At 37.8% G+C, this 25538-nt stretch overlaps 1 protein-coding gene across 3 annotated transcripts in view; it reads left to right on the top strand.

Annotated features, from left to right (window-relative positions):
• The window catches only part of LOC122798216 (cysteine-rich with EGF-like domain protein 2-B), a 545426-nt gene that overhangs the window by 489416 nt on the left and 30472 nt on the right, over positions 1-25538 (top strand). For all 3 annotated transcript variants that reach the window (XM_044066981.1, XM_044066982.1, XM_044066983.1), the window contains exon 9: positions 21661-21801. In XM_044066981.1, the coding sequence (XP_043922916.1) occupies positions 21661-21801 (141 nt within the window). The remainder of the gene's footprint in view (positions 1-21660; positions 21802-25538) is intronic.

The raw sequence follows: 25538 nt of genomic DNA on the forward strand, positions 1-25538 counted from the left end.
AATAAAGGCATATATTTAAGCATCATAGCATGTCGTTTTTAAATAGATATATATATATATCTATTTATGGAACTAGAACCTAAATCCATCTTGCCTTAACTCCATTAATAAAACATAAAATATCTTCATCAAAAGCACCTACTTATATATAAATATAAAAACGAATATATCAAGACATGATATTATAGAAAAGTATGTATATAAAACACAAATACAAATATCAAGTCCAAAGTTGAACAGCACAACCACCGAGGCAAAGGGGACAACGCAAAAAAAATAATAAAAACAGATCTCCCCAAACCATGCACATAGTCCACTGGCTATAAAAGTAAGTAAGTAAAGACACTAACTTTGATTGGTCACAAAATTAGCAAAATTGCCCTAAAAAATTTAAAAAATAAATGAAGCTAACTAACCGCAACTAATCACAACAAATCTTCTCAGATCTATACATTTCTAAAACATTGTACCATAGCATTCCCCAGCAGCACATAAATGAATAATACATAGCCTGATGCAAACATCATTCAATCACACTTGAAATTTCTTATTTAAAATGCTAAAGTGACGATTCCATAGATAGAAAAGTATAGAATTCATATACAGTTCTAGCCCTCTGATAATCCATAAAAAAGGACACACGCCCCAAAAAATAACATATGAATCACATTCAGTGAAGTTTTACAAGATGTAAACAAAGAACATTAAGGACCAAATATATACAAGGTTAATACCTTAATCTCATTCAGTAGATAATATATACCTACACATCCATAAACAAAAGTGACGATTCATTTAAACCAATAACGTTGGCGTTATCTTTTATAGTGCTAACTAGGACACATCGCTAAAAAGTTGTAAATCAGATTCAATGAGATGTTCCAAAACATAAACAGAGAGTATTCCCTGAGCTCACATATGAAGGCCAAATATATACAAGATTAATACCTTGGTTGCAGAGCTCCTTGAACAATCTCATTCAGCAGTAGGTAATGTCATTGCACTTTCTAACACAATCCATGCCGATTCAGTTGGGCCAATATAACGTTAGCACCCTGAATACATGATGATCACATATAACAGCAAATAGCAATGTATAGTATATACTTGATTGCTAAGAAAGCCTATGACAAACCCACAAAACTTGTTATTATTGGTATCATTCGAAGATATATTACCTTAAACAACACATTATAAGTGTATGATAAAAGCACTTGCAGTTATAACACGAATAGAATATCTAACAAATCTATGATAAAATACAATGGTGAGACGAGATCTACCCCGCTTTCTTGAACCCACCCTCTGATGTTAACAAAGCAATGCAAAATTTCTAAATACAATGGCTATAAGATATCCCAATGGTACAAAGGGAATATATAGATAGAAGTGTCGTACTACTGTGAAGTCCCCAATTAATTGTTATGTTAGAAACAAAGGAACTACATAAAACTCTAACAGGACAGAACACTTACAACTCATAATACATAGGGATTTAGCCAAAACATATCAACCTACCTCTATCCATGTAAATGGTCAAAGATGGTTCATATCTGCTAGATCCTGGAGGTAATGCCCATTGGAACCAGATCGTTTGATTGGATTTATATCGTTTGTTGCATTTGGAACAAGAAGTGTTTACTTTACTACGTTTTATAGCCAGTTGGACTACGTGCATGGTTTGGGAGATCATCTGTTTTTATATTATTTTTTGCACGTTGTCCTTTGCCTCGGTGGTTGTGCTGTTCAACTTTGGACTTGATACTTAAACCATCTGGTTTGCATGACCGCTTTCAAGTTTGTGTGAGTGGTGGAGAGAATCAGCTGTTGAACTTTACACCGGACTGTGAGGTGTCGGAAGATGATATGGACATTAATAAAGACGCTAAAGCATGGAAGGACCTCGAGGAGTTCGAAAAAGTTTTCATTAAGTTAAAGAAACTCCAGGTACAAAGACAATATTTTGAGACTTGTATAAGTAAGAAGATAGTACCTCGTGGACTTAGAATCTTAAAAATGCCCACGTCTGGTAACCAGATTCCAGAATTGCTTTATCGATGGCAGCAACTCAATTTAGAACTGACTTTCATGCACCTGAAGAAAATAGACTGAGAGAAATGGTTAAAGAAATGTATTACAGTTTTTTAACAAAATACAATGAAAATGTGTATGTTATGAGATTAGAAAAGGTTTTGGATGATGTGTCTCTCCTAGAGAAACGTCAACTCGATCAGAAGAGACACAAGATCACTAGAGATTTGCGAGATTTCTCTAGCAATCATGTTTTCATGTGGCCTAGGGAGAACTCTGGTAGCTCCATATCTGTTGCATCACATGGAGATTCTTACCAGCCCAGAGGTAGGCCTAATAACAGGAACTACACTTTGTCTTTTAGCAACAAGATGCAATCAAGCAACACCAATATGCAATCCAGTAATAGCAGACAAGTGAACAAGGCAGTCAGTAGGGCAATGGATCGTAATGATTCTACCCATAATGAGGTAATATCGCCCCTTATTGGAACTGGATCTTCAGAATTACAGCACTCTAAAGATTCTAATGAGATCATAGATAGCCATAAACGGACAGTTATGGTAGACATTCACCCCAACCCAGGTAATGAGTGTAATACTATTATAGGAGACGGGGATAATGATAGGGGTGATGTAGAAGGAGAAGGAATTTCACCAGGGACAGCGAACACCATTACTAATTCACAAGTTGTTAGACCTAAAGAAATTGTGACTAAACATTACAGTAAAACTAACAATGGAAGTAAGGTGAATGTACCTTTTCCCATTGCCCAAGACAATTTTTTGGGGAGAAGGAGGTCTGCAAGCAGGGGCAGACAAAAAAGGAAGTGGTCAATGGAGGAACAACAAGGACCTACTATCAAGAAAATGTGGGAACGAGTAACACATTAGTAGTTAACCTATCCAATAGGCCCCTAACGATCTATGAAGAACAAGTGTTAAATAAAGGGCTAGGTTTCATTCCATCCAGAAAGACTGATATTGTTGATCTGATTCTGGATACTAAGCTCTTTACTAGGAAAATACAGTTAGCCTTAGAATTTGGAAATGATTTTCTAGAGAGGAACAGTAGCAGATTTAGACAGGTCAGTACTTATACTCCACAATTAAATTCCACCCTAGAAGTATTTAGTAATGTTGTCGAGAATGATATATATACACAAATACAAAGTGATAAAAAGGATAGACACAAATACAAATACAATCTGAATTACCAACAAAGAAGAGCCCTGAGGGAACTAAAGGATGATAAGGAACTGGTAGTTAGACCAGCGGACAAAGGTGGCCCGATAGTGCTTTTGGATATAGCTTATTACAATACTAAGATGAAATCCATGTTAGAGGACACCAAGTTTTATACGAAGATTGATACTTTGACTTTGATAGATAAGGTGTTTAGTATTTACTATACATTAGACGATTTATTGATGTCATCTGATATAAATAAAGAATTGTATGACTATTTCAAAGTCACTAACCCTGTGATACCTTGTATCCAAGGGTTACCTAAAGTCCATAAGTCCTTAATAGATCCGCCTATGAGACCAATTGTAGCTGGTCAAGGATGGGCTACTGAACCACTGTCAATCTATCTGGACAGTATACTTAGACCTTTAGTAGATAAGAACGCAATGATACTTAAGGACAGTAAACAGTTCCTGTTAGATTTGTATGCATGCACTAAGGACCTGAGGGATGATGAACAGTTTATTTTGGTAACATTGGACGTGGTTAGCCTATTCACAGTGATTCCTAATGATATAGGCATGGCCTATATATGTGACTATCTAAAAATGAATACACATTTCTCTAACAGTAAGGTGGATTTACTGACCTTATTTCTGGAAATAGTCCTCACAAATAATATATTTGTGTTTGATGATATTTTCTATCATCAAAAGGATGGCGTAGCTATGGGCACTTCATGTGCCAATAGCTACGCCAACCTTGTTATGTCAGCATGGGAAGATAGGTTTATGTGTAAGAATGAATTGTATAAGAGCCATGTTAGAATGTACCGACGTTTTGTCGATGACCTTTTCTTTCTATGGATGGGGGATGAAGACACCCTGGATGGTTTTATACTAATGTTGAATTCTTCTACAGACTTTATTAAGTTTACTGCTAATAAATCTAGGTCACACATTTCTTATTTAGATGTTGAAATTTTCAGAATGGATAATGGGCTCCTCAATACAACTATACACAGAAAGGCTTGTCATAGGAATAGTCTGTTACACAGACAAAGTATGCATCCAGCATATGTTTTTAACAATATCTTAAAAGGCCAGTTCTTGAGAGCGTCACGCATGAATCCCAGTGACGAACAACATCAGTTAGAATGTACACATTTGATGAACAAATTTATAGAGAGGGGTTATGAGTTTAAGAAAATAAGTGACATTATGGAAGAGACTGGCGCCTTGAGGATGGAGAGAGCAAGACCATACTTTATGGAGCAAGGGGAATATATCCAATTAGATAAAATGGGTGATAATGTAGTGAAACCGATTACATTTTATAGTAGGAACAGTAAGGACTTTGTTAATACCCTAGGCAAACATTGGAGTATTCTAATGTCAGATCATCAGATACAGGGCCTAGTAGGCTCAAAACCAAAAGTAGTCTATAAGAATCATCCAAATTTGAAGAGACTGTTATGTAAACCAAGATTGAATGTAGGTATTAATCAGAAGAATACATCTTATGTTAATACCAAAACATGTGGGAAATGTAATCAGTGTAGATATATTAGTAATTCCACTGAGTTTGTTCATCCTATCACTGAACGGCAATACACCTTCCATACTAATACTAATTGTGAATCTAGGAACTTGGTTTATCTCGCTGTATGCAAAACCTGTACAAGCTACTATGTAGGGAAGACCAACAGGATGTTGAAAGAACGCATCAGGGAACACATGTACCAGATCAGGATAGGCTCAGACACTAATGCACTATCTAGACATACCAAGCAGGTAGGGAGCAGTCATCAATTTTGCTTTTATGTCATACAAGTGCTAACAGCAGGTATTAGGGGAGGAGATATTATTAACAGGACCCTTGAATGTGAGTCTCGGTGGATCATTCGGTTCAGGTCAGATACACCTCCTGGCCTGAACGATAAGGTCCAAATTAAACCCTTTTTAAAGAACAGGAGAAGGTATAAAGCCAAACAACCTGGTAAAATAAAACCTGAGTTAACCATTCCCTAGGGCATTACCTCCAGGATCTAGCAGATATGAACCATCTTTGACCATTTACATGGATAGAGGTAGGTTGATATGTTTTGGCTAAATCCCTATGTATTATGAGTTGTAAGTGTTCTGTCCTGTTAGAGTTTTATGTAGTTCCTTTGTTTCTAACATAACAATTAATTGGGGGACTTCACAGTAGTACGACACTTCTATCTATATATTCCCTTTGTACCATTGGGATATCTTATAGCCATTGTATTTAGAAATTTTGCATTGCTTTGTTAACATCAGAGGGTGGGTTCAAGAAGAGCGGGTAGATCTCGTCTCACCATTGTATTTTATCATAGATTTGTTAGAGTCTATTCGTGTGTTATAACTGCAAGTGCTTTTATCATACACTTATAATGTGTTGTTTAAGGTAATATATCTTCTGACTCTTTTGGACTCGACTCCACTCATAGAATGATACCAATAATAACAAGTTTTGTGGGTTTGTCATAGGCTTTCTTAGCAATCAAGTATATACTATACATTGCTATTTGCTGTTATATGTGATCATCATGTTGGATGCCACGGCTGCACCTCAGGTGCTAACGTTATTGGCCCAACTGAATCGGCATGGATTACGTATGCAGTTTAATCCTGGTATGGCAGGCAAATACTAGATTGTGTTAGAAAGTGCAATGATACATTACCTACTGAATGAGATTGTTCAAGGGGAGCTCTGCAACCAAGGTATTAATCTTGTATATATTTGGCCTTTGAGTAATTCCGTTTGTAGTGGCGACAGTTTCTTTTGAGCAGTAGCCGCTAATAGCATACAGTTATTGGTCTGCATATGTGAGCTCAGGGGAATACTCTCTGTCTATGTTTTGGAACATCTCATTGAATCTGATTTACGTCGTACTTTTGTAGCGATGTGTCCTAGTTAGCACTATAAAAAATTTTAAAAAATTTCAAGCATGATAACGCCAACGTTATTGGTTTAAATGAATCGTCCCTTTTGTTTATGGATGCAGGTTTATCCTGATACGTCAGGTAAACCCAAGAATTGTGTTAGAAACTGTAGGTATATATTATCTACTGAATGAGATTAAGGTATTAACCTTGTATATATTTGGTCCTTTAAGTAGTTCTATTTGTAGCGGCGATAGTTCTTTGTGAGCAGCAGTTGCAAATAGCATGCAGTTATTCTCGTCTGCTTATGTGAACTGAGGGGAATGTTCTTTGTTTACATCTTGTAAAACTTCACTGAATGTGATTCATGTACGTACTTTGTGGCGATGTGTCCTTGTTTTATGGATTATCAGAGGGCTAGAACTGTATATGAATTCTATACTTTTCTATCTATGGAATCGTCACTTTAGCATTTTAAATAAGAAATTTCAAGTGTGATTGAATGATGTTTGCATCAGGCTATGTATTTGTCCGTACTGTGAATATGCTTTTTGAAGCGCCTTTTACAATCAGCTTAGAGTGCGTTTTTTATTCATTTATGTGCTGGGGAAATGCTATGGTACAATGTTTTAGAATGTATAGATCTGAGAAGACTTGTTGTGATTAGTTTGCACGGTTAGCTTCGTGCATTTTACTTTAAATTTTTAGGCGCAATTTTGCTAATTTTGTGACCAATCAAAGTTTAGGATGGCTTTTTTAAACAGTTTGTTTGTATGCAGTTTTATTAAAGTCTGAAGAAGCCTGTCGGCGAAAGCGCTTACTTTGTTTTAGCTGAATAAACCATTTTTTCTACAACGGATCGTTTGATTGGATTTATATCGTTTGTTGCATTTGGAACAAGAAGTGTTTACTTTACTACGTTTTATAGCCAGTTGGTTTGGGAGATCATCTGTACAAATACAAATATACAAAATTTACACATTAAAAAGCTCAAGTACTATTGAACAATATGCAAAAAAGCTAGTGGACACTACCTTAATTCTCAACCTATCTTCAAGCATGAAATTTTATTAATGCTTAAGACTCCTGGCTGCTAAAAAGGGCCTCAAAGAGACCCTATCATTGAGTCCTGAACCTTTATCTGCTTGTAATCTCAATATTCACCTCAATTCCCTTTGTTCGGTAAAATTCTTGTAGTTACCTAACCTAGCATTCCTGTATATTAATTCTATTGCCATGAACCTAAAACTGTGTGTAGTACCATTATAACGCGTTGTTCTCATCTTCCTTATTTATCGCATATATATGCTCTTTCATACGTGCCCTTAAGGTTCTATTAGTCATGCCTATATAGAACGAGCTGCATTTAATGCAAGTGGCCAAATAAGTCAAATCTCGTGTCTTGCAATCGGCATATATACTGAACTCATACTCCTTCCCTGTGTCAGGGTGAATAAATTTGTTGTTATTCAACATATAAAAACACTGAGTGCAGCTTCTACATGCATGAGTCCCTTTTCTAGTGGATCTAAGTGGTTTCTTCTCACTGTTTTCATAGCATAACATATATTTTAATGATTTTGTATGTTTGTAGGTGAATCTAGGGGTATCACCTACCATTGCACATAGCTTCTCATCAACAGTTAGAATACTCCAATTTTTTGCGAAAATTCTCTTAATCTTCTTATTATTCATAAAAGATATTACTGGTTTATCTATACCTACTGCTTCTCTCCCTCTATCCGTCCGGTATATTAACATCATGATGTCTATGATGTATGTATGGTTTCCCTGTAGAAGTTCTCATCACTGTATTGTATTTGAATAAATAATCTATTTTTCACTCTGTAACCCCTTTCTTCAAATTCTACATGCATTGTCCCTATTGTTTCTTGAAATTTAGAATCTCTACTGATAAGTCTAGATGCTCTTATTGCTTGTCCTTTAACTATATTCGTATAAATATGGAAAGTAAGCATACTGGTACGATATAGTATAGAATTCTTCCTGCATTCTTTCCTATACAACTGTGTTTGTATAGTATCACCTTCTTTTATAACGAGAACGTCCAAAAACTCTATTTCTACTACTGACCATTTCCCTGTCAATAATAAGAAATTTGTGGTTCCATTTATATACTCCATAAATTTATGGAGTCTAGATTCCTCTCCTTTCCACAACAAAAAAACATTGTCTACACACAGTTTGTACAACAATATATTCTCCTTATATTCACTTCTCATTATATATGTGTTCCCAGTATGCCATTACGATGTTCGCATACGAATTTGCACATGGGGTCCCCATGGCTACTCTTCTTCGTTGTAAAAAATATCGATCATCATAGACGAAAACATTGTTTTGAAGGACAGTATCCATCAACATTGCACATTTGATTATTAAATCTCTGGCTAAATTCTGTTCTATTAGAAATGGCCTCATATATTCTACCCCTGTGTCATTAGGAATTGAGGTAAACAGTGAATTTACATCTAAAGTTACCATGTAGCTAATTTCTCTATTGTTCTCTTGTATTATATATTCTGAGAGGCTCTCCACAAACTGTTGAGTATCTTTAGCTATTGTTCCTGTCTGTTCCACAATTTTCCTAAGCTGTTTCTCTAAATATATAGATATGGCTTCAGTGAGCCATCCCTTACTTAACACTATTGGCCTCAATGGTGGATTTATGGTGTCTTTATGGACCTTGGGTAGGTGTCTGAATGTGGGTACAGTCGGTTGTTCTACTAAAAAAAATAGATGTATAGATCAAAACCAATCGCATTGCACAAAAATAAATCGCATAATTCATCTTGTACATTGTTGATAATCTTATTTAACTTCCATAAGTCTATCTCACAATACGCTTCTCTGTCTGCTAATAAATCCATCATCTTTATTCTGTACATATGTGCATCTAGAATGACTGTAGCTCCACCCTTATCAGCTCCCCTTATATCTATGTCCTTGTTCAATTGCAATTCGTTAAGTGCCTTCTCTTCTTTATTAAGATTATAAAAATCATGCTTCATATTTTTATCTTTATATAGCTCTTTTAAATCCCTTTCCATCGCTTTCTCAAAGGCTTCAACTAAAGGATGTACTTGTGGAATAAACACTGAAGGTGTTTTAAAATTGTTAGAAGTATGGCTGTTACTATTATCAAACATCATTCTGAGATTTAAATTTCTAGTAAACATTTTTAGATCTATAACATGTTCAATACTATCAACAGCTTTAGCAGGTATTTATTCAAAAGGCTTTTTTCTGCTTCAGTTAATACATAGTGAGAAATATGTATTAAGTCTGACTTACAGGTCGTAGAATCTTTCTCTGAAACTCCAGACGTTCTTCTGGTAGTTTGCGTTACTTTGGTCCATTCATTGGTGACCAGGGCACTCTCAGTTGTGTTCATGCTTGAAGATAGGTTGAGAATTAAGGTAATGCCCGCTAGCTTTTTTGCATATTGTTCAATAGTACTTGAGCTTTTTAATGTGTAAATTTTGTATATTTATTTTTGTATTTATATATATATATATATATATATATATATATATATATATACACACACACACAAGTTTCTATAATATCATGTCTTGATATATTCATTTTTATATTTATATATAAGTAGGTGCTTTTGATGAAGATATTTTATGTTTTATTAATGGAGTTAAGGCATGATGGATTTAGGTTCTAGTTCCATAAATAGATATATATATATATATATATCTATTTAAAAACGACATGCTATGATGCTTAGATATATGCCTTTATTTTCTCTATTTATATTTTTCATTAGACCTAACAAACTTTGCATACAGCTCTACATAATGTTTATATATGTATGTTTTAACAGAAATACGCACATTTGTCTTTAAATATTAATATGGAATTTATTCATTATCTATATTTTCAATATTAGATATATGGTGAGATTTTATAAACTGCGAACATAGAATAATGAAAGAACACTATTATAGCACAGTTTTATCTACTTAATATTTATTAGCTACGAATACGATTGGTTTTGCCAATGGAATAAGATGGTATTTAAAGACAAGTTGTTAACAGTCTGATGAAGCATTCTATCTGAATGTGAAAGCGCTTACTGGAAACAAGATATGTTGTTCGTTTTTTGTTTTTAAAAGAATAAATGGTCAGCTTCTTATTGTCGTGTTTGCTACTTCATTCAGTTTTGTCTGTTGAATATTTCAAAATAGTCTAGGATTTTGATTTTCCCCACATTATTTTTGGATTTGTCCTGAATTCTTAAGAAGCTGAGAGATGTGCTCCTGTCTGTCTGTCTGACAAAGCTAAGTGCTTTACCGGCTTCTATACCCCCCCCCCAACTGCCTAGTAGCACATGAAGCAGATAAAGCTCCCTGCACTGCAATGAATTATAATTGTGTCACCAATCATAACCTTTAATTATGTGTTCTTGACATAGGTTCCTAGATTCCCCTCTCAGGCTTTGCTGTTGATGTGAATTTCTTGGCATTCATGTCTTAAACAAGTAGTAAGCTTTTTGTGACTGGAGACCGGATCATAATCCTCTGTGTTTTAATTTGTTGTAGCCAATTATCATTTGGCTTAAATGTCTTGCATATATTACTAAGATGTTAGGTTGTTGCTAGGGTGCCTGATGTCATGGTTAATATATTTGTTTGCATCTCATTAACTAAATATTGCTAAGATATACTTTTATCTGGCAATAGATTATTATTATTATTATTATTACTAAAAACTTACAAGATTCTTCTTATTTGTCCATTTTCCTTATGTGGCACTTAACTTACCTACCTTTTTTTAACAATATTGATTTTATAATTTAATTAACTATGTTGTGTTTGATTATTATGATGATTTACTTGTGTATTAGTTTTACTTGACAGATCACTTCCTAACATTTTTTTACATCTTTATCTTTACTGCCTTCTAGACGGTCTTATTTTTACTATTATATTGGCTTCTAACGGTGACTAGGAGGATTACAAAACTGTCAGTCAATTTGTTTTGATTACTCTCAATTATTAAAACGTATAATAATTTTCTAAATCTCATCTGTTTCTCCAAACAGTACAACACAACTTAAGTGTCAACATTTACTGTCCTTAATGTTTTATCATACCCAAGCATTCATACCCAAGAATAAAATGCTCTAAAAAAAAAACACCTGCTTCAATTGTAGTGATGAAATTATTCTTACTGTAGTTATTTCTCTTCTGTTCATTTCTTTCTTAAATCTAGCTGACTTGCTGTGTACAGTTATGCCCCAGTCTTGTCCAACAAAAACTACATGCCTTACTAGTACATATTAAAAAATCAAGACTAGCAACCTACTGCTACTCATACAAAATATCTGCCCCCCCCCCAAATTTCTAGACAACAAAACCATTTCTTAACATAAGATTGTGAAATTGTATCTTTTTTTATCTACTATTTTGTACTCAAAATATTGTATCACTTGATTGTAAATTATATCTGTCAATGTTTTTATAATTCAGTTGTAAACTATGCTTGCAAATATTATTTTTTGCAATTTGGAATTTTTCCTCCTGGGCCTCCTCTGCAAAAGGGGTTTTGCCCAGTTTGACCTCACTGGTCAACAAATGTCAATAAATAAAATATTTGAATGAAACTGCTAAAAGTATTCCCTAACGTGCTAACAAAATGGAGACAGAAATATTACTTCTCTAATAATACTAAAATAAGTATTGTTGGTGACATCAATCTTAAACAGGACCCCAACCCTTGCCTCACTACCTTACTCCCAGCAGACTTAGCTGCCTCCTAAAAGCACAAGTTATTTACCTTCCAACAGTTCTAGTATTCCATATAGTCTAGTCAACCAGCAAACTCCCCCCAGCTATATGAGATGCATAAAAACTTGCCATCTAAATGCTCACAGCTTCAAAAGCAAATGGGATTGTCTTAGTGTTGATCTCAGAGCAGAAACCAGATGTACAAGGCTTTAATGAAATCTGGTTAAAAGACTGCATCTGCCAGCTCTAGGGCATAGAGGTGAAGCCCTGAGTTATGACCTAGATGACCCAAATTCGAGTAACAGCTCAGACACTGAAAGAGCTAGGAAGGAGTGAGTGGCAGTGAGCAACTAGTATCTGCTTGCCTGTCCTTGTGAGAGGGGTTGTACCAGCCTGCTCTTCTGTCACCAGCAAGAGGAAACCCACAGACGTGACACTTTTAGTTTTTTAGTGCCATAGTAAGAAAGAGATCTCTTGGATAACTGCTCCTGACTTGGCATCTCTTCAGTTGCTGAGCTCAGATAAGAAACACTTTTTTGGATTGATTTCTTCCCTGTGCTTGTTTTTATGGTAATACTTGAATAGTGTATTCTGATGCTTTTTTTCCTGATTGGGAAATTGTATGTGCTTGGGGTTTTACTTCAAAATTGAGGAACTTTTGTGCCATGTATTTTGTACTTAGAACTGTGTTACTGAAATAACTGTCATTTTATTCAGTGCAGTGTTCAGAACTGTATCCCTACAGAAATTGACTTCATATTGCTATTTAGAAGGAGAATAGTGGGATTTGTCCATTTTTTACAGTGCTAACCCCCAACTTGATGGATTCTGATATGGTACTCCCCACACACCATCTACCCCTTGTGCACCTAAAAAACATAAAAAACATAGAAATAAATCAAGAAAATATGCTGCAGTCTACAGATGGTGACTCCACAGTAGCCTTGGGCAGGTTATTGGACTTTCATCATCTTTTGCTTCCAGGTTCCCTGGTTGTAGTGTTAGTACCACAGCTGTGCATGACACGAGTCAGACACATCCTCTAGGACTGTACCATTACCTGGTACAGGAGAACCAAACAATTGGACTGACTTGAATTCCCTCATTTGCTCTTACTATATCAACTTCAAATTATCCACTCTATCCTCTGTCTACCATCTTTCTGTCCTAGCCTTCTATCTATTATATCTAAATATTCTCCAACCAGGACACTATGTAGCTCAGACCAAGACTTGCTTCAGATTTATAAACCCAAAACCAAAACAGGGTGTTTACTCTATAACTATAACCCTGCTGTAACTTGGAGCCAACCACCCCAAGAAATTAGGTCCCTTGACCATACCAAGCATTTCAAGCTAACCACTCGAAGATGTCTAACAAACAAATGGTCCTGTCACTGTAGTCATCCTCCCTGAAACTACCCTACCCCCTATTTCTAATACCTCCCCCTCTATCAGCCCTGTATTTCCTATATTGACCGTTTTCTCCCTCTATATGCTTCCCTTCTATTCTTTCTCCCTCTTTTTCCTCTCCTTCCCTGTCTATCATAATTAACTTCTACCCCTGTGCCCCACTGTATAAGCACCTCATCCCCTTGCTATTTCTTTTGTACTTATACTATATATAACCTAACAGGAATTATGAATGCATTATTCATTGATGAAATTGGACCTGAGTGTTTCTCTGTACGATTTATTGTAAATGTTTTCTTATAACTGTTTAGTTGCAAGTATGAATTCTTAACTGTCATATGTAAAATTTATAAACTCACTGTGGAGCTTTTCTCCCTGGGTCTCCACTGAAAACGAGCCAAATGCTCAGTTGGACTAACCCAATCAACAAATCTAAAATAAATAAATAGGTGCGGGGTAGTCAGGGGTGCAGAATCTTTTGCCAGTGTTGATACATTTCCCCCTGGAGATTCTCCCACTAGTGTAGTGCATTCAAAGAGAGACAGAAGACCCACCACATTGCAGGGCAACAGTCTGTGATTGTGTTTCCACCCAAGCTGGAGGCTATGGCTAGTTGATTACGAGATGCAAACCCAGGTTATGAGAAATGCCAGTGCTTCCACCTCAGTTCAGCTATCTAAGGATCCTAATTTTGAAGGAGATCCAGAATCTAAGGTTTTGGAAGTGTCACTCTGATCAGTTTCCTCTGAGGATGGACACATTAAGAATCCCAAACGGGTGTTTTCTGTTTCCCAAATGCTGGCTAGATTTAAGAATATATTCATTTGGGAGCAATCACGGAGTGCCCCTGAGATCAGCACTGTATATGATCTTTTGCAGAATGAGGCCAGAACATGGCGACCTTCTTTCCATTGATCCCAGTGTTGGAGAATGTTTTTACGAAAGTTTGCAGTTCTTGTCTGCTGAACAAGTCTCTGCCTAAAAAGTGTTTAATTTAGGGTGTGCTCGGCCATGCCTGACTTCCAAGATCTCTTGTCTGAGGACACTGCTTCTGTGTCCCCAGCATCCTTTTCCAATAAAAACACTATGTCCTCATCAAACCTAGTCCCTTCAGTTAAATTAGGCAAGTGGCTAGAATCTCAGGGAAAGAAGCATATGCAGTCCAGCACTGTAGCTTTCAAAGTGTTTAACTACCAGTGTTTTATGTGGAAGTTTGAGCTGATGTGTATGTATAGTTTAGTCGCCTTTGCTTCATTATCTGCTGAGCAAAACTTGTATGCCAAAGACATTGTTTCCAATGTTTCTAAAATATCTAAACATGCCTTAAAGAGCGGCTTGAAAGGGGTCTATACTCATTCTAGAAATGTAGTGACATCAGTGGTGATAAGGCGTTATGCTTGATTGCACAGCCAAAACTTTACCAATGAATTAAAAAGTGAGTTATGAATGCTCCTCTTAATTCAGATTGTGTTTGGTACAGCAGCTAATCAGATCCTTAAACACTGGGATAACAGAGGTAAACTAATTTAAGGGGGGTGTTGAAAATGTTCCATATTCCCAAGTTTCCCTCCTATAAGCAGGATACTTTGACAGCCCAACAAACAGAAGTCCCAGGCAAACAAAAACCAAGGCACCAAAAGGAAATGGCAGAAAGTGAAAAACCTTACAAGAGGGGTTCCTTTCCCAAAAAAATAATATTCCGACTTCCAACCTATGACTATGCAGATGTGGGGCATCCATCTTTCTCAAGTCCCGCTCCAGGTGTCCCATCTCAAAAGCTGGCTTTTAACAATGTGGCCTAGCCATAAGTGGTTTCCAACAAATACCTGCTCAACATAGTTAGTATTGGGTACAGGTGGCAGGGGAAGGAACATCTGCCACCTTTTGTGAGGGGCTCCCCCTCACCTGCTGGAGTAGACTTTGCTATTCTGTCCTATACTCTGGTAAATGCTGGACTCAAGGTTCATAAAACTGGTACCACCTGTAGTGATAATGAAAGTTTTCTACTCCAGAATTTTCCTAGTTCCCAAAGAGCTGTCATGGAGACTGCTGCTGAACCTATCCTTTCTGAATACTTTTGTTAAGGTTCCCAAGTTTGAGATGCTCACCCTGCAAGCAGTTCTTCCTCCTTTGCTGGGCCACTGCTTCATGTTGACCCTGGACTAGAAGGATGCGTATCACCAGATCTCCATTGCTCGTCACTTCAGTAGATATCTTAGATTTTCTATGTCTTCTTCTCTGCAATGCCCCTTTGGCTGTCCACTGCACCTTGCATGTTTTCCAGATGCTTGCTCGGATAGTGGACCTCTGCAAGCATTTGCATGATTCCCTGCTTAAACGGCTTGCTGATCTTTGTAGCATCTCTGTGTAGGTGTTTGGAATCACTAGAGGTCTCTCCTGTACTCTCCCAGCTAGGGTTCACACTGAAGCTTCATAAGTCGTGCCTGACACCCTCATAAATACTTGTGTTCTTGGAGTACTTAATCAACACTGACAAAGGAATGACCTTTCTTCCTGAAGACAAGGTCCTATCTTACCAGACAGTGTTTCAGGAATTCTGCAGAAGGATCATCATCTCAGCAGGAGAATTCCTAACAATTCTAGGACTGATGGTATCCATGATTCTATTGACACTACTGGCCCATCTCCACATGAGGAAGATTCAGTGTTGTGTCCAAAATTGTTGTACCAAGCATCGACATTCTCTGGAATCCCAGATACTGGTGCTGCCCTTCATTAGGCAAGAGTTAGTGAGTTAGTGTTGGGGAGCACAATTGGGTATCAGTCGTGGACTTTCCTTATTCCAGTCTGTTCTGGCACAGTCTGTACAGACATATTTGTTTGACTTCACTTGTGAAGCTGTGTCAGTAGGAGTGCAAATGCAGGCCACTTGGAAGGCCCGTGGATGCACAAAAGCACATCTTTGTCAAGGAAACGTTGGTAGTGAGTTATGCTGAGCCATGCCTTGAAAGCCCTTCACCATCTATGGACTCCATGTCCTCTTCTTGTGGTTACAGACAACATCAGAGTGATGTGGTACCATAACGGACAAGGGGTTCCAAGGTTATACCCACTGTGCTGGTTGACCGTGATGGATTGGGAGCTGACTTTAGAGCATTCTTGGACTCTTCAGGCATCATACATCACATCAGAGCAAAACATTGTGGCTGACAGAATAAACAGATCCTGGGCAGACCAACAGTAGAGGCAACCAAGGCAGTGGTGTTCCAGGATCTAGTCCATATGTGGGGAACTCCTCATAAGATCTGTTCACCTCATTTCAAAACGGGTAGCTGGCGAAATCTTTTTCCAGACGACCTTGCAAACATGCTTGGAAGACAGACACATTCTTATTTCCTTGGATGGGTATATTTCTGTATGCATTTCCATCCTTTCCACTGATTCACAAGGTACTTCTGCAGATTTAAAAAGAAATATCAAAGATCATTGTGGTGACTAACTATTGACCTAGGCAATCTTGGTTCTCCTTTTTAATGGTATTCGCTAAGAGCAATTACCACCGACTTCCTCTTACTCTGGATTTACTCACACAGTCTCAGGCATGACTGGGGCATCCCAGTCTGGAGGAACTATAACTGACAGATTGAAGGATTCAATGTTGACTGCATTTGGGCACTTGTTTTGTGAGGATGTGCATCAGGTGTTAATAGAAGCCAGAAAACCTGCTGTTGGAAAATCTTATGTTTACAAATGGATAAGGTTTTGTAAATAGTGCCTTAATGGGAACATAGGATCCCTTGAGGTTAACATCCCTATGGTCTTGAAATATCTGTATGATCCACTTTCCAATGGCTTATCATATGCATCCATTAAGGTGCATTTAGTGGCCATCTGTACTTGTCTGCCAATGGATCCCTGTCATCTTCTCTTTCAGTAAAACAGTTCATAAAAACAGTATTGCATATGAGACCCCCACACAAGCAGATCTTTCCTTTGTGGGGTCTCCAATATGTTCTGTAAATGTTGGCCTTGCCACCTTTAAACTGGCCACTCAGGCTGTTCTGATGTCAATGTGGAAAACTGCTTTGTTACTCTTGAGTTCTGCAAGGTGAATCTATGAGCTGCAAGCTGTCATGATGGACAACCTTACCCAATTTTCCACAGGGATAGTGTTGAGTTACACAATAACCCCTCTTTCATGTCAAAAGTGGTCTCAGAATTCACTCTTAGACTATTAACTTCCCAGTGTTCTTCCCACAACCTAAGAATAAGGGAGAGAGGATAACTTCATACCTTAGATTTTCACTGGCAGCTCAGGTACTATCTTGGCAAAATGAAACCCTTCAGGAAGGCTGAAAAACTTTTTGTTTCATATAACGAGGCAAAGATGGGTTAACCTGTCTGTAAGCAAACCATTGCTCATTGGTTTTCCTCTGGTATTGTTTTTTGTTATATCAATCATGGCAAGGCAAAGTAAAGGCGCATTCCACCAGGGCCTTTTCCTCTTTAGTGGCTTGTTGAAAAGGAATGGACTCTAAAAGTATTCTAGAGGCAGCAACTTGGTCCTTTGTTCATACCTTTATGAAGCATTAGAAGCTGGATGCCTCTGCTAAATCCAGAGCACATTTTAGGACCATTTTCCAGGGGCTCCTGGATCCCTGTCCTTCCTCCTCCCAGGTTGGGTAAGCTTTGTGAATCTACCTAAATGCCAGTAAGGCAGTGTGTTTGTTGAACAATAGTATAGCTGCATATATCCTACTTACCTGTAACCGTAGATGTCCATAGAACACACTGCCTTACTTGGAAGTACTCGCCCACTTTTTTTTTTTGGGGGATGTACATAATTTGGCGTCAGAGTTGCCACTGTGTAATGCTCAGCAGCCTTTATTGTTTTGTGTGTTTGCTTTGAACAGTAGGTGTCAGCAACGTTTGTGTTTTCATCTTCTTTTCCTACTGTACCCTATAAAAATGAAAGGTTCCTGTCTGTATATCTGAAAAGCAGTTCCTATACTGCCAGGTGATTGGTTCATCGCATCCACAAACATGCAATGGGAAGGAGACTGAGCTTTAGCAGACTGCCAGAGGAAGAAATGCCAGTAAGGCAGTGTGTTCTTTGAACATGTACTGTTGCAGTAAGTAGGTCTTACGCAACAGTACTTTTCACTAACCCTTTCAGAGGCCAAAGAATTGCAAGTCCTGTAAGCCCTAGGTAGTCTAGACTGGTCAAAACTATACCAAAGCGGAGAACCATCTTGGGCCCTATTGTTGTTCAACTGTTTTATTGTTCCTAGTTACTAATGAACACTTTCCTGCTATAAAAAATCAAAGACAGCAACTCTTCGCTTTGGTAACATCCTCACGTCAAAAAATTAAGAAAACTACAGACGTTAATTAGAATAAATGGAACATCACTTTGGATGGATTTCTTTGTTAGGCAGATACACGAATTGAACATTTAAGCAGGCTAAATCCTTGTTCCTTAAAGCTAAACCAATAAGTGGTTACCCAACCCAGCATTCTTTAATTATTCCCTTTCATAAAATATTCCTCCTCATAAGGCTTTAAACCCATAGCCATACAATGACATTCATAAAAATATTTTTAAAAAATTACAATTATTTGATCTTGTCAACAAATATGGCCTTTTATCTGATGACCAGAATTTATTCTGAGTAGGACATAATGCACAGTAACTAATAAAATGTATACTTCAGTAGAAAAGGGTTGTGTTTCTGTAGGTACATTTGTTCATCTCAAGAGAGCATTTTAAAGTGCTAACCCAATCATACTTCTAAAAATGCTAACTTATTAAGGATTTAGCTCAAGTACATTAAACTGGCTTTGGAACTGTCTTAATCAAAGAACCAGGTTTCAGATGTAGATACTTTCTCAGCATGTGTACCCTAGTGGATTGTACGATTATCTTTCTTTTATTCATGACCAATATTGCTATTACTGCTGACCATCACCATTAATTTTGTATGGCGATAACTTTATCAGAGGTGAGGAATCTCTAGTGAGGAACCTCTACAGCCCATATTCAAAAGCAGCTGTTAAAAAAAATTTCAACCTACTTTGCAATTTGTTCTGTAATAACCATGCGGCAGTTGTTACTAAAACTGCCACTATGCCATTTCAGTGGTGTTCCATATTATTTAAATATAGCCCTTTAACAGGAACATTCCAGATTGCAGTTACATAGTTCAAATACACTGGTATAAATATCAGGGGCCTTATGATAGATCTTGACTTCTGAGCCCCACAATTATCAGGCTTCTCAGTACAGACTTGTCAGGGCAAAGTTGTGCTGTGTACCTAACAGTCTTCTGCTCTGTGTTTTGCTTTTTTCTTTTAATTTGTAAACACTCTTTTCAAGGCTACCTGTCATAAGTACAGGACTCAATTTTGAGAGTTCTGACACTTTTTAATGCTGGAGGTGGGCATCAGATTTCTACATTTGCTGTTGTACCATTAAAGTGAAGTCCACCTGCACCACAAGACTGCAGTCCCTACCCCCCACTACTTGAAATATGCTAATTCTGAGACTGGTGTACCTTTAAGTAAAGGCAAGTCTCTGGGCTGCTTCAGTTTCAGACTTAATTTGTATTCTCTCAATTTGCTGTTTAATTTGACAAATTGCAAGGATCAACATTTTAAGTCATCAGTAGGTATATCGACTGAAACCAGTACTAAATATCAGTCTCTACATAATTGTTTGAATATTTGTTTTATGCCACAACTCCATTCCAACAGTGCTGTGATGCACATATAAAAATATGTATATATGTATGTGTGTGTGTGTGTATTTACATATGTAATATATACTGCCTGGGATTGACTGAAAAAAAAATATGTATGGCTGTTATGTCAGTGTGTTGATTACAGTTTCCATAATTTAGCCACATTAAGACATAGAATTGGCCTTATGAAGGGCATTTGGTTTGGAACATAAGCTCCTTTTAACCAGCACATTGTAGATTTGAGATTGAAGCAGGCTTTCAGCCCCAGTGGTTTAAAAGCAACATGTCTAAAATGTGATTTAATAAAAACTAGGCGACTTTGGAAGTGTTGGCTATCTGGAAGTGTTGGCTATCTGGTTGTTTGGCCTCTAGAAGTTCGTAAAAAAAAAAAGTTTGGTGTGCCAGCACCATGGTCTAGAGGGATAAAGTCTTAATTACGACCCAGGCATTCTGGGTTTCATTAATGGCTCAGTCATCTGAGATGCTCGCAGGGGCGGCTGGGTGTGTCCATCTAGGGAGAGGTAGAGGCACAAAAACTTGGAACTGTTTCCCTGGTAAAAACTTAGTAGACTACTGCAGACTCTGCCAAGGAATGCTGGGGCAGCCTGTTGCCGTCAGCCCTTTGTGAAAGTGAGGGTGAGTTCAGCTCTAATGTTGGTTACACATCCCATCCTTGGAGTGTTGCACATATGCAGGGACAAGGGTTAAGTAGAAAATCCCGCAGCAACAGCAGTATGACAGTGACCACAGGATGCATCAGTCTTCTCGCTGACCCTAACCGTTTTAAAGAAATGCTGATAGTTAGCTGCATGGAGAAAAAAATGCTATTACATACATATAGAAATTAAATAGCATTGTGTCGTAAATCATTTGAGAATGATCAAGGGTCTCCTAGTTTTTTTTTTTTTTACTTATTTTTGTGTACACACATTAAATTATGTACTGCTAGCATACTTCATAACTGAAACAATATTTTTTTTCTCCTCCTAGGACCTTGTCCTGTGGCTCTTCTACCATTACCCAGTTAGCCCATGCATTCTGAGATGGAAGTTGCGTATTCGTGGGTAGGCAATATCCCTATGTTCTAGTTATTAATCCTTGGGAACCACCAACAACCCTCCACTCCTTTTTCTGACAGTTGGGCAGTAGGGAGCAGACAGTCTTGCTGGTTCCTGGGAGCACACCTTCTACCTTGGTGGTTCCTCCTTGCCCACAATTGCTTCCTCAGGGGGAAATGTTCCTCCACATGCTACATTTCCTTTGGCTGCTTAGAGCATTTGCACTGTGGTAGTACAGTCTTGGCTGCTCATAACCTGCTGGGCAGACACCTCATTTTCCCACTGGATGTCACTTATTTGGAGAGTCAGAGCCACCTTCCCTGCCCTATCCCCTACCCCCTCGCCAAGGATGTGGAAGCCAACAACAGCCACTTCCTCTGATACTCCCCAGCCAGCTTCTATGGGCGCCCAAGATGGTAATTTAAACTCAGGTCGCCTATGAAATAGTCAGGACCTTATCCCTCTTCCCATGGAGCTGAACAGAGCTTTTGACAGAGACTGTCAACACTATAGTGCTTTCCTTGTTAATTTATTTTCTTTTTTAATCTGTTATTGCATGGAATCTTCTGAATGACATATACTGCTATTTCATTTTTGTAGATATAAATGAATGTGAAGATTCTGAAAAGGTGTGTTCACGGGAAAATGAGGTCTGTATTAACACATTAGGAAGCTACAAGTGTGCTTGTTCAGAAGGTTTTGAAGACCATGATGGCTCATGTGTAGAAACCGCAAAATCAGGTAGGTTTGCCTTTTTTTTTTTTTTTTTTTTGCCAAATTCTTGCATCAGACCTAAGTTTCTTGTTATTCTTCAGTATGTTGGCCATGTTTGCCAGATGTTGAGGGTTTGTTCATTCAGTGTTTGATTAATCTCTTAATCCCATTCAGAGTCACTGGGGAATTGGCACATACCCACCACTAAGTGGACAAAGAACAGAAACTGATGCTGGAAAGTGTGCCCCCCCCACACACACACACACACACACACACACACACACACACACACGCCTCTCGTACTAATGGGCAGTTTAGAGAATTGCTCTTTGTTTTCTTTAAATTAAGCAAAAATGTATGAGAAGAAGCCAAATATAGCACTGGCATTATCAGTGGCATGCAGGTATGAGTTGGATATTTTTAAGGTATGTATACATGTATCTGGGTTGATGGAGTGGGCCTCAGTGGGCCATTTTTCAGCCACAGCCTTGTCCTGCACAAAATCAAAGCAAGTCTAGTGATGCTATGTTCACTGATGCTTTCCGTGAGCTAGGATTATGTATCCTGCTGCTGTTCAATTTCAGGTAATCAGATGAAATTTGCAGTCATACAGATGTTTTATTTATGTGGATATAATCAAAAAAGGTATTTGATGAAGATAGTTTTTCTCTATTTTTTTCTGACTTCCGCTCCTGCCATTGCTGCTACTGCTGCCATCCATTTATTCCACTTTATGGAACGCAACAATGGTGTGGCCATCATTCAGGCAGTGATCAGAAGAGTTTTCTTGTATGCCATACGTTTCTCACTGTACATATTTACTGACATCCAAATGAGAGTGTGTTGTAGGATATGGGAGGGAGTATCCCCAACTTCCATGACTGATTTAACTGCCAAAGATTCCGCCTCCCTTGCAAGAAGTTCCTCCTTGGGATCTCCAGTCTCTTCTAGGGATTTTAGCCCAGAGTGTGCTATCAACATATCCGTTAATTCCAAGTGAGAGAGGTAAGCAAGCAGTGTCTTATCACCCCCCCCCCTTCCCTTGGTCACTAATCGAACCCTAGTTGCCTGGGGGAGGAATGAAGGCTTTATCTCTCTGTGGCACAGAGCTAACTCAGCATTGAGGGTTCATTGAATCACACTTGGGTTCTAAAAATAAGTGTTTTTACTGAACTTGCAAAACTGTGAAGGTAAGACAGCTTAACTACTCACGTTTGTGCAGTGTCAGATATAGCCTGTTTGTTGATACTGCAGTGTGAGGGTGCAGGAGATTTGCACTTGATCAACTTTTTTCTATTATGAACTTTTTTATTGATTTGATGATTAACTGAAGATTTACTAAGAATTTATTTTGTCGTCGTAGCATTGCTTATTTGGGAACTACCATATGTTCTTTTAATTTCTCAGCTGTATTTGTGTGGCTTTAATAAATTAATGACATTCATTTTCTGAAGCAAGTCATGGCTAAGGTGACATGAGAAAGGCTGCTGTCCTGGGCACAGTGTGTTAGGGGGGGTACAGCTGTCATCCTGATCTCTCTTTAGGGCAATACCAACTTAAAATCTGGTATTGCATTTACAGTGAAACCTGAGCTCTGTAATGCTCAGTTTGTAGTCTAAACTGTAGCAACTGTTTACTACATTATAGCAAGCAGTTTGATGCAACACACCAAAAAGATGCCCAGGAAGCCAACAACATCACAAGAGCAAAATTTAATTCAAGATACGAAGTAAAATCGCCATAGCTAAGTGCTTTCATCTGAATGATTGACCTCTTCAGAACCGTGAATGAACTTTAAAAACTCGCAGTTTAAAAAGCATGAATGAAAACAGCTGATACAACACACCCCTTCACCAGAGCCAATCACAACTCAGCTTTACAGAGCATAAGATTTAAAGATACAATCCAGTACCATAAAATTACAGCAAACTGTTGTCAATAATAGGTAAATGAAGCAATAAAGCAATAATTGTTTAACCAACTTAATAAATTCTGTACTCCGTTGTATACATGCTGCTCTTCTCTTAAGTTCACTGACAATGGAAATTTTATCATTCAAACCCGAAGGACTCTCTGCATCTAATTTAAGCTACCAGGTCATCTCACGGTGGAGTAACCGATTACACCAGTGTCCAGGAAATGCACCCATTTGAACTGAACTTGCTCCAAAACCAAAAAATAGCTAAAGCACTATTATTGTCAGTGTTTTTAATGCTGTATGCATGATTCTCTTGTTCAAAGCATTTTTTTTGTCTTAACATAAAAAGCCGTGCATGTATTGTACGTAGCCAAATACATCACTGTCTCAGATCAACAGTTGAATTTTCCACCGTTACAAATTGAACCTAATCTTGAAAGCAAAGCCTCTTCAGGCACTGAGTTAATAAAACAGCACTGTCTACACCACCCACACTTCTTGGTGACTGGAAAACCCAGGTTTTGCCTAAAAGGCATTTCAAGCAGTTGTTTAATGTTTTTTATTCTTGTATGTAAATGTAGGAACATCTGAAAAAATGTTTCTTAATTGGGGGCAGGCAGGGGAGAAAAATATGCACCCATTATATGCAGCGGTTTTAGGTTTCTGACAAGGCAAGAGAATTTTAATGACATGAACCATGCCAACATGGTGCTGTATTTTTCTTTGAATGGCAGGGATATACAGGACATAAAGGAATAATTGGTTTCTTTTACAACTTGATGAGATTAAGAAACATTTTTCAGATGTTCCTACATTTATATTCAATAATTTACATTTCAAGATGCATGCTTTTTATTTTCAGGTTTTTAAAATTCATTCACGGTTCTGAAGAGGTCAATCATTAAGATGAAATCGCTTAACCATGGTGATTTTATTTTGCATCTTGAATTAAATTTTGATCTTGCAGCATTGTTGGCTTTCTGGACATCTTGTTGGTGTGTTATGTATCGTTTGTTTCCAGTTCTAGGGGATTACTCATTCATGTTGGAAGCGGTTTGATGCAGCTAAACGTGAAAGAAAATCTTTTTTAATAAAAGTCTGAGCATTGTAGCACTCCGTGCAGACAGCTTATAAACTGTAGCAATTGTTTGCTGTAGTTTAAAAGAAAGGATTTTGTTTTACTAAACTGTGGTGGTGGTGCTGCGGTAGCGTTGTCGCCTCACATTAAGACGTTGTCCTGTTCGATTCTCAGCTAAAGCGTCTTCTGTGTGGAGACGTGCGTGAATGAGCGTACCTTCATTGAAGGTTGTACGTCAAGGCTGGCAACTCGGTACGTAAAAATCTACTGCCAATCATTAGCGGACCAGAGTTCCGCTATGGCGACCCTTAACCGGGAAAAAGCCGAAAGATACAACAAACTATGATAAAGGAGGGTTTGAGGCAATGCACATAATACTTCCTCCCTTCTGTGATCATATAGAAGGTGCATTGTACAGCCCTCAAATAATTTTCTGAGTTTGCTGTGTTTGAGCTAAAGAATGCAGTGAATTTAGAGTAAAGTGGCTTGTACATTTACCATGTCAAACCAAAATTCATACTTGTGATCTACTAAGTGTAATACTCTTTTTTTAACTTTGTGTGCTACCTCTGTTCTCAGTCTGAGTGGAGGTTTTTATTTATTTTATATTTGTTATAATAGATCCAGTAGTGCAATGCATTTTTAACCTAGAGACCAGGGCAAAAAACTCCATAGACATTTGCCAGCAACATTACAAGACTTTTTTTTGGTTTGGAGCAGTTGGTTCTAGAATAAAACCAAGACCCAATCCTCCAAAGGCAGATGTCA

This window comes from Protopterus annectens, chromosome 3.part1 (assembly GCF_019279795.1).
Source record: "Protopterus annectens isolate FY-2018-M chromosome 3.part1, PAN1.0, whole genome shotgun sequence".
In the NCBI taxonomy this organism is placed as follows: domain Eukaryota; kingdom Metazoa; phylum Chordata; order Ceratodontiformes; family Protopteridae; genus Protopterus; species Protopterus annectens.